The sequence below is a fragment of the Stenella coeruleoalba genome, assembly GCF_951394435.1.
Source record: "Stenella coeruleoalba genome assembly, chromosome: 1".
NCBI classification, from domain to species: Eukaryota; Metazoa; Chordata; class Mammalia; order Artiodactyla; family Delphinidae; genus Stenella; species Stenella coeruleoalba.
In genome coordinates this window covers 113,449,350-113,461,902 of record NC_137169.1, presented here as the reverse complement: position 1 = coordinate 113,461,902, position 12,553 = coordinate 113,449,350, and the positions used below count along the sequence as shown (strand labels likewise).

Here is a 12,553-nt window from a genome sequence, read left to right as displayed (position 1 = left end):
GGTTGAAAACCACTGATTCAGACAGAAAAACAAAGGCTAAGCAACATGAGAGTTATGGTTACAGAAGAGAAAGCAACTATTATAAATGCTGAAAACGTAAAAAATATATGTAACAAAGGAAAATCAGCCAGAGGGAGAAGAGGAAATTAAAAAAACCAATTTTCTCATGACTATTATTATTTCATAATGGAGAACAAAAATTGACTTGATAATTTATAAAAATTAATGACAGATTTCAAAGTTTTCATTTTGGAAATAATTTCTGGTTACTTTATAGAGAACAACTCATCATTAATGGATTATAGTTCACTAGCAGTCCATAAAAAATCAAATAATAAATTGTAAGGTCCCATAGGATAGAATAAGTCAATTCTTCAGATGGAACAACTGTAGAGTTTAAAACTAGGAAAAGAGAAATGATAAGAAAAATAAGCCTGTGCATTTATATGCCTATAATTGATCAGAGGGTGGGGAAAGGAAACTCTTACATACTATTAGTGCAAGTGTAAATTCATTGAAACTTTTTGAAGAAAAATTTAGCATTATATATCATTATTTGAAATGCCCATATCCCAATCCCAGAAATCCCACTTCGAAGAATTTATCCTAAGAAATGCATTGACAAAATACAATGATATATATACAGAATTGTGTAATGCAGCCTTATTCAAACTTAGAAAACAATAACAACCTAAAGTTCCATAATGAGGAATTGCTTCAGTGTATTACAGTAAATTCATACCATGGAATGCTTTGCTGTTGTTAAAAATAATCAAGCAATATTTACCCTAAATTATCAAATTTTAAATTTAGAGGAGTTGCATTTTATGCATGTAAATTATACCTCAATAAAGCTGATTTTTTAAGTGACTGAGATAGATCTTTAGGTAATAACACAGAATGATGCTCATGATATTTTGCTAAGGGGAAAAATCAGGTCATAGACCAGTATGTATACTGTGATCCCAGGCATGTATGTGGGTATTTTATGTATTTGTTTATGTGTTGATAAGAATAAGAGTTCTTACACATAGAAAAGATCTAGAAAATGTCACCAAATAATCATCAGAGGTAACTTCTGAAAAATAAAAATAGAGTCAATGGGAAAAGATCCTGGTATCAACTAACTCATTTTTGCTCTCAGTTCCAGTATCTCGCCCCATCCTCACCCTCAGGACTCCCGGGGCCCAGGCTGTGGTGGGGGACATGGTAGAGCTTCACTGTAAGGCATGGAGAGGCTCTCCCCCAATCCTGTACCAGTTTTATCATGAGGATGCCAGCCTGGAGAGCAGCTCAAGCCCCTCTGGAAGGGGAGCTTCCTTCAACCTCCTTCTGACGGCAGAGCATTCTGGGAACTATTTCTGTGAGGCCAACAATGGCCAGGGGTTCCAGCGCAGTAACACAGTGTCACTCAGTGTCAGAGGTAAGTGGACCCAACTACAGCACAGCCAGGGACAGACCATATCCCCCACCTTCACCTGTAGCCGAGATTGGAGGTACCCCAGGGCCATTTGCTGTGTGACATCATTGCTACACAGCCTCCAACTGAGAGTTCTGTATTCTACATTTTCAGGAACTCGCACCTTCCCTTTGCTTGCTTTGACTCTCTTGGTAGCAGCAGTGCAAGGCATTGTGACTAAAAGTTTCCTAACGTAGGAATAAAGGCTTTTAAAACACAAATTGCATCCTGGCCAACAATGATCAGTAAGAAAGGAAATTATAAAGTTCAACATGTCTCACCTCAGAAGAGATTTAGTTGGGGTTTCCTTTGTCAGTCAATCAATAAAAAGGCCAACTCATCCTTTCACTGGCTCATGAATTTCTCTCTAGCTTCTCCTGCCCCTGTCCCAGAGCATCTCAGACCTCCAGCCAGAACTCCTGCTAAAAGACCTTTCAACATCATTCTCCTGACATCTTACCTCTCATTCAGCTATAGCACTCTCTCTCCTACCTGGCCTCCCATGGGCTGACCTCCTAGTCATGCCCACTTTCAGTGCAGGCTTGGCACCTCACTCATAGTCTTCCTCTCTACCCTACACTCTGTCATCATTCCATAACTCGTCCACATGGATGACCCACTCAATAAAATGGCTTGTCATTCTTTCCGCCACCCACTGCCCCGTACATACACTACTCCAATCACCTGATCACAACCTCCTATCCCTCTACTTGTTTCTTCAAATCCTCCAATCACTAGGGGCAGGAAAGGAATAAAGACGCAGGTGTAGAGAGTGGACTTGAGGACACGGGGATTGGGAAGGGTAAGCTGGGATGAAGTGAGAGAGTGGCATAGACATATATACACTACCAAATGTAAAATAGATAGCTAGTGGGAAGAAGTCACATAGCCCAAGGAGATCAGCTCGGTACTTTGTGTCCACCTAGAGGGGTGGGATAGGGAGGGAGAGAGGGAGACGCAAGAGGGAGGAGATACGCAGATATATGTATATGCACAGCTGATTCACTTTGTTATAAGGCAGAAACTAACACACCATTGCAAACCAATTATACTCCAATAAAAATGTTTTTAAAAAAATAAAAGAATACAGGAATTAAAATAAATAAAATCCTCCCATCATTATTTTTCTCAGACCTCAACAGAACCCCCAGTTCATTAACACCTTTATTTCCTCCCAGACAATCACACCCTCGACTCCCACCACCATTTGAGTGTTTGTCTCGGTATCCATCCAGTAACTCATCCCTCCTCTTCCTAAGGTATAGAAGACTGCTTCCTATGAAAGGTGAACATCTCCATCCCACCTCTAGAGTCCATCCTCCCTTGCATTCTCAGACACTTTGAACAACTTTCTCTCCTGCTTTATAGGATCCTTCCCATTGACATTTAACGTGCTGTGTCTCTCCCATGTCTAAGAAAAAAACCCTAACTTGGTCCCACTTATGTCTCCAGCCACTGCTCTATTATGGTTTCACTTCCAAAAAAGAGTCAGTTGCACAGATTGTCTCCATATCCTCCTTACCTTCTTGGATTTAACACTTGGTTTCTTCTGACCTTTATATAAAAAATGACTCTCACAAAGGTCAAAAATGACCCCCATGGCTTTAAATGCAATGGCCATTTTCCAATCCTCACCTTACTTGGTCTCTCAGAAATAGTATTTCTTTCTTCTTGAAACCCTCCCTTCCTTGGCTTCAATGACTTCACCTTCTCCTGGATCTCCTTTCTCTGCCACTCCTTCTCAGTTCCCTTTACTAGCTCCTCCTTTTATGGACAAACTTTAAAAGCATTGGTGTGTCCCAGAGCTTTGTCCTGCATGTACCCTCTTCTCTTATATATGTTCTTTCTCTGGATAATCCTGGGGGTGTCATCTATAAATGATTCTTAAGCTTTTATCTCCAAAAGAAACCTCCTACCTGAGCACCTGCCTATGCCATATCTCTTAAAGGCTCATGAACTTGAACATCTCTAAAACTGAACTCATGGAACTCCCCCCATATCTGGTCCTCCTACAAGTGTCCCTAGCTCTGTGAAAGACACTCCCATTCACCCATATATACAAGGCAAAATCCCAGGAGTCTTCCTTGCCATTTCTCTCCCTTGGTCTCCATAGCCAGTTAATCATTGACTCCTATTGATTTTATTTCCAAAATATTCCTTGGATCTTTTCTTTCTATCTTTACTGCCACTATCATAGTCAAGTCTACCACCATTTCAATTACTGCAACGCCACCACTCCACCCCTAATAACCTCTCCATTCCATTTCTGTCCCATTACAATCCATTTCGCACACTGAGATCAAAATTGTCTTTAGAAAAGACAGGTTTGATCATCTCATGCCCCTGTATAGAGACACTTACAGGTTTCCCATTGCTCTGTGAAGAAGGATCAAAATCCGTACCATGGCTTGTGAAGCTCTGCCTAGCTCTCCAGCCTCCTATTTCATGGCACTCTTCAAACCCTTCTCTTACTGCTGCTGTCACCTCGTTTCAACAGCTCAAAAGCTCCAACCTTCTTCCCAGCTCAGGGCCTTTGCGCACACTGTTTGCCTGCCTGGGCAGTCTTCACTCCCTTCCTCACCTGGTTAATTCAGATGTCACTTTGTGAGGAAGCATTACCTGACTAACCCATACTAGATCAGGCCCCATTATTATACATTTCATAGCATCCTATTCTTTACTTTGTATCAATTGTAAATGTTTTAATTATGTATTTGTATTTCTATTTAATTGCTCTCTATCATCTCATCTAGATTGCAGGCTTCATGAGGGCAGGAACTGTGTCTTTCTCACTATTGAATCCCCAGCATATTGTGTAGTTCCTGAGACTTTTAAACTGCTCAATTAATTTTTGATGAATGAATAAATATAAAAATGAGCCAATAACTTGATCAATATTTATTCTCTTTTGGGTCTTATTTTTGATGCAGCCAAGGCTCGGTTACATCTCTGGCTATGTAAGCAGCAGTCTCCCCTGTTTCTCATTTTCTATTGAACTGATTTCTCCTTTTCTCCAATTGTCTTCTGACTTCTCAGATACTTGGGTTTCAATTTAATCTCTGTTTTCAGATTCCCCAAACACTTTTGTGATTGTATATCGAAGTATTCCAGACTATATATAACACGACACAAATGATTTGTTTCTTCAAACATGAAGCAATTATAGCTGAGTTCTGAGTGATGTCACAAGGTCATTAAAAACAGAAAAACATTTTCCTGTTTGAAATGTCTTTTCTATGGAAGAACATATTTAAACAGCATGAACTGATGGTTAACTATCTTGCTTCCTTCAGTTCCAGTGTCTCAGCCTGTCCTCACCCTCAGGGCTCCCGGGACCCAGGCTGTGGTGGGGGACATGGTAGAGCTTCACTGTGAGGCCCAGAGAGGCTCTCCCCCAATCCTGTACCAGTTTTATCATGAGGATGCCAGCCTGGGGAGCAGCTCAAGCACCTCTGGAAGGGGAGCTTCCTTCAACCTCCTTCTGACGGCAGAGCATTCTGGGAACTATTTCTGTGAGGCCAACAATGGCCAGGGGTTCCAGCGCAGTAACACAGTGTCACTCAGTGTCAGAGGTAAGTGGACCCAACTACAGCACAGCCAGGGACAGACCATCTCCCCCACCTTCACCTGTAGTTGAGATTGGAGGTACCACAGGGCCATTTGCTGTGTGACATCATTGCTACACAGCCTCCAACTGAGAATTCTGTATTCTACATTTTCAGGAACTCGCACCTTCCCTTTGTTTGCTTTGACTCTCTTGGTAGCAGCAGTGCAAGGCATTGTGACTAAAAGTTTCCTAACGTAGGAATAAAGGCTTTTAAAACACAAATTGCATCCTGGCCAACAATGATCAGTAAGAAAGGAAATTATAAAGTTCAACATGTCTCACCTCAGAAGAGATTTAGTTGGGGTTTCCTTTGTCAGTCAATCAATAAAAAGGCCAACTCATCCTTTCACTGGCTCATGAATTTCTCTCTAGCTTCTCCTGCCCCTGTCCCAGAGCATCTCAGACCTCCAGCCAGAACTCCTGCTAAAAGACCTTTCAACATCATTCTCCTGACATCTTACCTCTCATTCAGCTATAGCACTCTCTCTCCTACCTGGCCTCCCATGGGCTGACCTCCTAGTCATGCCCACTTTCAGTGCAGGCTTGGCACCTCACTCATAGTCTTCCTCTCTACCCTACACTCTGTCATCATTCCATAACTCGTCCACATGGATGACCCACTCAATAAAATGGCTTGTCATTCTTTCCGCCACCCACTGCCCCGTACATACACTACTCCAATCACCTGATCACAACCTCCTATCCCTCTACTTGTTTCTTCAAATCCTCCAATCACTAGGGGCAGGAAAGGAATAAAGACGCAGGTGTAGAGAGTGGACTTGAGGACACGGGGATTGGGAAGGGTAAGCTGGGATGAAGTGAGAGAGTGGCATAGACATATATACACTACCAAATGTAAAATAGATAGCTAGTGGGAAGAAGTCACATAGCCCAAGGAGATCAGCTCGGTACTTTGTGTCCACCTAGAGGGGTGGGATAGGGAGGGAGAGAGGGAGACGCAAGAGGGAGGAGATACGCAGATATATGTATATGCACAGCTGATTCACTTTGTTATAAGGCAGAAACTAACACACCATTGCAAACCAATTATACTCCAATAAAAATGTTTTTAAAAAAATAAAAGAATACAGGAATTAAAATAAATAAAATCCTCCCATCATTATTTTTCTCAGACCTCAACAGAACCCCCAGTTCATTAACACCTTTATTTCCTCCCAGACAATCACACCCTCGACTCCCACCACCATTTGAGTGTTTGTCTCGGTATCCATCCAGTAACTCATCCCTCCTCTTCCTAAGGTATAGAAGACTGCTTCCTATGAAAGGTGAACATCTCCATCCCACCTCTAGAGTCCATCCTCCCTTGCATTCTCAGACACTTTGAACAACTTTCTCTCCTGCTTTATAGGATCCTTCCCATTGACATTTAACGTGCTGTGTCTCTCCCATGTCTAAGAAAAAAACCCTAACTTGGTCCCACTTATGTCTCCAGCCACTGCTCTATTATGGTTTCACTTCCAAAAAAGAGTCAGTTGCACAGATTGTCTCCATATCCTCCTTACCTTCTTGGATTTAACACTTGGTTTCTTCTGACCTTTATATAAAAAATGACTCTCACAAAGGTCAAAAATGACCCCCATGGCTTTAAATGCAATGGCCATTTTCCAATCCTCACCTTACTTGGTCTCTCAGAAATAGTATTTCTTTCTTCTTGAAACCCTCCCTTCCTTGGCTTCAATGACTTCACCTTCTCCTGGATCTCCTTTCTCTGCCACTCCTTCTCAGTTCCCTTTACTAGCTCCTCCTTTTATGGACAAACTTTAAAAGCATTGGTGTGTCCCAGAGCTTTGTCCTGCATGTACCCTCTTCTCTTATATATGTTCTTTCTCTGGATAATCCTGGGGGTGTCATCTATAAATGATTCTTAAGCTTTTATCTCCAAAAGAAACCTCCTACCTGAGCACCTGCCTATGCCATATCTCTTAAAGGCTCATGAACTTGAACATCTCTAAAACTGAACTCATGGAACTCCCCCCATATCTGGTCCTCCTACAAGTGTCCCTAGCTCTGTGAAAGACACTCCCATTCACCCATATATACAAGGCAAAATCCCAGGAGTCTTCCTTGCCATTTCTCTCCCTTGGTCTCCATAGCCAGTTAATCATTGACTCCTATTGATTTTATTTCCAAAATATTCCTTGGATCTTTTCTTTCTATCTTTACTGCCACTATCATAGTCAAGTCTACCACCATTTCAATTACTGCAACGCCACCACTCCACCCCTAATAACCTCTCCATTCCATTTCTGTCCCATTACAATCCATTTCGCACACTGAGATCAAAATTGTCTTTAAAAAAGACAGGTTTGATCATCTCATGCCCCTGTATAGAGACACTTACAGGTTTCCCATTGCTCTGTGAAGAAGGATCAAAATCCGTACCATGGCTTGTGAAGCTCTGCCTAGCTCTCCAGCCTCCTATTTCATGGCACTCTTCAAACCCTTCTCTTACTGCTGCTGTCACCTCGTTTCAACAGCTCAAAAGCTCCAACCTTCTTCCCAGCTCAGGGCCTTTGCGCACACTGTTTGCCTGCCTGGGCAGTCTTCACTCCCTTCCTCACCTGGTTAATTCAGATGTCACTTTGTGAGGAAGCATTACCTGACTAACCCATACTAGATCAGGCCCCATTATTATACATTTCATAGCATCCTATTCTTTACTTTGTATCAATTGTAAATGTTTTAATTATGTATTTGTATTTCTATTTAATTGCTCTCTATCATCTCATCTAGATTGCAGGCTTCATGAGGGCAGGAACTGTGTCTTTCTCACTATTGAATCCCCAGCATATTGTGTAGTTCCTGAGACTTTTAAACTGCTCAATTAATTTTTGATGAATGAATAAATATAAAAATGAGCCAATAACTTGATCAATATTTATTCTCTTTTGGGTCTTATTTTTGATGCAGCCAAGGCTCGGTTACATCTCTGGCTATGTAAGCAGCAGTCTCCCCTGTTTCTCATTTTCTATTGAACTGATTTCTCCTTTTCTCCAATTGTCTTCTGACTTCTCAGATACTTGGGTTTCAATTTAATCTCTGTTTTCAGATTCCCCAAACACTTTTGTGATTGTATATCGAAGTATTCCAGACTATATATAACACGACACAAATGATTTGTTTCTTCAAACATGAAGCAATTATAGCTGAGTTCTGAGTGATGTCACAAGGTCATTAAAAACAGAAAAACATTTTCCTGTTTGAAATGTCTTTTCTATGGAAGAACATATTTAAACAGCATGAACTGATGGTTAACTATCTTGCTTCCTTCAGTTCCAGTGTCTCAGCCTGTCCTCACCCTCAGGGCTCCCGGGACCCAGGCTGTGGTGGGGGACATGGTAGAGCTTCACTGTGAGGCCCAGAGAGGCTCTCCCCCAATCCTGTACCAGTTTTATCATGAGGATGCCAGCCTGGGGAGCAGCTCAAGCACCTCTGGAAGGGGAGCTTCCTTCAACCTCCTTCTGACGGCAGAGCATTCTGGGAACTATTTCTGTGAGGCCAACAATGGCCAGGGGTTCCAGCGCAGTAACACAGTGTCACTCAGTGTCAGAGGTAAGTGGACCCAACTACAGCACAGCCAGGGACAGACCATCTCCCCCACCTTCACCTGTAGCCGAGATTGGAGGTACCACAGGGCCATTTGCTGTGTGACATCATTGCTACACAGCCTCCAACTGAGAATTCTGTATTCTACATTTTCAGGAACTCGCACCTTCCCTTTGTTTGCTTTGACTCTCTTGGTAGCAGCAGTGCAAGGCATTGTGACTAAAAGTTTCCTAACGTAGGAATAAAGGCTTTTAAAACACAAATTGCATCCTGGCCAACAATGATCAGTAAGAAAGGAAATTATAAAGTTCAACATGTCTCACCTCAGAAGAGATTTAGTTGGGGTTTCCTTTGTCAGTCAATCAATAAAAAGGCCAACTCATCCTTTCACTGGCTCATGAATTTCTCTCTAGCTTCTCCTGCCCCTGTCCCAGAGCATCTCAGACCTCCAGCCAGAACTCCTGCTAAAAGACCTTTCAACATCATTCTCCTGACATCTTACCTCTCATTCAGCTATAGCACTCTCTCTCCTACCTGGCCTCCCATGGGCTGACCTCCTAGTCATGCCCACTTTCAGTGCAGGCTTGGCACCTCACTCATAGTCTTCCTCTCTACCCTACACTCTGTCATCATTCCATAACTCGTCCACATGGATGACCCACTCAATAAAATGGCTTGTCATTCTTTCCGCCACCCACTGCCCCGTACATACACTACTCCAATCACCTGATCACAACCTCCTATCCCTCTACTTGTTTCTTCAAATCCTCCAATCACTAGGGGCAGGAAAGGAATAAAGACGCAGGTGTAGAGAGTGGACTTGAGGACACGGGGATTGGGAAGGGTAAGCTGGGATGAAGTGAGAGAGTGGCATAGACATATATACACTACCAAATGTAAAATAGATAGCTAGTGGGAAGAAGTCACATAGCCCAAGGAGATCAGCTCGGTACTTTGTGTCCACCTAGAGGGGTGGGATAGGGAGGGAGAGAGGGAGACGCAAGAGGGAGGAGATACGCAGATATATGTATATGCACAGCTGATTCACTTTGTTATAAGGCAGAAACTAACACACCATTGCAAACCAATTATACTCCAATAAAAATGTTTTTAAAAAAATAAAAGAATACAGGAATTAAAATAAATAAAATCCTCCCATCATTATTTTTCTCAGACCTCAACAGAACCCCCAGTTCATTAACACCTTTACTTCCTCCCAGACAATCACACCCTCGACTCCCACCACCATTTGAGTGTTTGTCTCGGTATCCATCCAGTAACTCATCCCTCCTCTTCCTAAGGTATAGAAGACTGCTTCCTATGAAAGGTGAACATCTCCATCCCACCTCTAGAGTCCATCCTCCCTTGCATTCTCAGACACTTTGAACAACTTTCTCTCCTGCTTTATAGGATCCTTCCCATTGACATTTAACGTGCTGTGTCTCTCCCATGTCTAAGAAAAAAACCCTAACTTGGTCCCACTTATGTCTCCAGCCACTGCTCTATTATGGTTTCACTTCCAAAAAAGAGTCAGTTGCACAGATTGTCTCCATATCCTCCTTACCTTCTTGGATTTAACACTTGGTTTCTTCTGACCTTTATATAAAAAATGACTCTCACAAAGGTCAAAAATGACCCCCATGGCTTTAAATGCAATGGCCATTTTCCAATCCTCACCTTACTTGGTCTCTCAGAAATAGTATTTCTTTCTTCTTGAAACCCTCCCTTCCTTGGCTTCAATGACTTCACCTTCTCCTGGATCTCCTTTCTCTGCCACTCCTTCTCAGTTCCCTTTACTAGCTCCTCCTTTTATGGACAAACTTTAAAAGCATTGGTGTGTCCCAGAGCTTTGTCCTGCATGTACCCTCTTCTCTTATATATGTTCTTTCTCTGGATAATCCTGGGGGTGTCATCTATAAATGATTCTTAAGCTTTTATCTCCAAAAGAAACCTCCTACCTGAGCACCTGCCTATGCCATATCTCTTAAAGGCTCATGAACTTGAACATCTCTAAAACTGAACTCATGGAACTCCCCCCATATCTGGTCCTCCTACAAGTGTCCCTAGCTCTGTGAAAGACACTCCCATTCACCCATATATACAAGGCAAAATCCCAGGAGTCTTCCTTGCCATTTCTCTCCCTTGGTCTCCATAGCCAGTTAATCATTGACTCCTATTGATTTTATTTCCAAAATATTCCTTGGATCTTTTCTTTCTATCTTTACTGCCACTATCATAGTCAAGTCTACCACCATTTCAATTACTGCAACGCCACCACTCCACCCCTAATAACCTCTCCATTCCATTTCTGTCCCATTACAATCCATTTCGCACACTGAGATCAAAATTGTCTTTAAAAAAGACAGGTTTGATCATCTCATGCCCCTGTATAGAGACACTTACAGGTTTCCCATTGCTCTGTGAAGAAGGATCAAAATCCGTACCATGGCTTGTGAAGCTCTGCCTAGCTCTCCAGCCTCCTATTTCATGGCACTCTTCAAACCCTTCTCTTACTGCTGCTGTCACCTCGTTTCAACAGCTCAAAAGCTCCAACCTTCTTCCCAGCTCAGGGCCTTTGCGCACACTGTTTGCCTGCCTGGGCAGTCTTCACTCCCTTCCTCACCTGGTTAATTCAGATGTCACTTTGTGAGGAAGCATTACCTGACTAACCCATACTAGATCAGGCCCCATTATTATACATTTCATAGCATCCTATTCTTTACTTTGTATCAATTGTAAATGTTTTAATTATGTATTTGTATTTCTATTTAATTGCTCTCTATCATCTCATCTAGATTGCAGGCTTCATGAGGGCAGGAACTGTGTCTTTCTCACTATTGAATCCCCAGCATATTGTGTAGTTCCTGAGACTTTTAAACTGCTCAATTAATTTTTGATGAATGAATAAATATAAAAATGAGCCAATAACTTGATCAATATTTATTCTCTTTTGGGTCTTATTTTTGATGCAGCCAAGGCTCGGTTACATCTCTGGCTATGTAAGCAGCAGTCTCCCCTGTTTCTCATTTTCTATTGAACTGATTTCTCCTTTTCTCCAATTGTCTTCTGACTTCTCAGATACTTGGGTTTCAATTTAATCTCTGTTTTCAGATTCCCCAAACACTTTTGTGATTGTATATCGAAGTATTCCAGACTATATATAACACGACACAAATGATTTGTTTCTTCAAACATGAAGCAATTATAGCTGAGTTCTGAGTGATGTCACAAGGTCATTAAAAACAGAAAAACATTTTCCTGTTTGAAATGTCTTTTCTATGGAAGAACATATTTAAACAGCATGAACTGATGGTTAACTATCTTGCTTCCTTCAGTTCCAGTGTCTCAGCCTGTCCTCACCCTCAGGGCTCCCGGGACCCAGGCTGTGGTGGGGGACATGGTAGAGCTTCACTGTGAGGCCCAGAGAGGCTCTCCCCCAATCCTGTACCAGTTTTATCATGAGGATGCCAGCCTGGGGAGCAGCTCAAGCACCTCTGGAAGGGGAGCTTCCTTCAACCTCCTTCTGACGGCAGAGCATTCTGGGAACTATTTCTGTGAGGCCAACAATGGCCAGGGGTTCCAGCGCAGTAACACAGTGTCACTCAGTGTCAGAGGTAAGTGGACCCAACTACAGCACAGCCAGGGACAGACCATCTCCCCCACCTTCACCTGTAGCCGAGATTGGAGGTACCACAGGGCCATTTGCTGTGTGACATCATTGCTACACAGCCTCCAACTGAGAATTCTGTATTCTACATTTTCAGGAACTCGCACCTTCCCTTTGTTTGCTTTGACTCTCTTGGTAGCAGCAGTGCAAGGCATTGTGACTAAAAGTTTCCTAACGTAGGAATAAAGGCTTTTAAAACACAAATTGCATCCTGGCCAACAATGATCAGTAAGAAAGGAAATTATAAAGTTCA

General features: G+C 42.3%; 1 protein-coding gene across 1 annotated transcript in view; it reads left to right on the top strand.

Moving 5' to 3' along the window:
• The window catches only part of FCRL5 (Fc receptor like 5), a gene marked incomplete at its 3' end in the record, with an annotated part of 53,237 nt that overhangs the window by 19,291 nt on the left and 21,393 nt on the right, over positions 1-12,553 (top strand). The window contains exon 8 of the mRNA XM_079921652.1: positions 11,969-12,247. Coding sequence (XP_079777778.1) covers positions 11,969-12,247 — 279 coding nt within the window. The remainder of the gene's footprint in view (positions 1-11,968; positions 12,248-12,553) is intronic.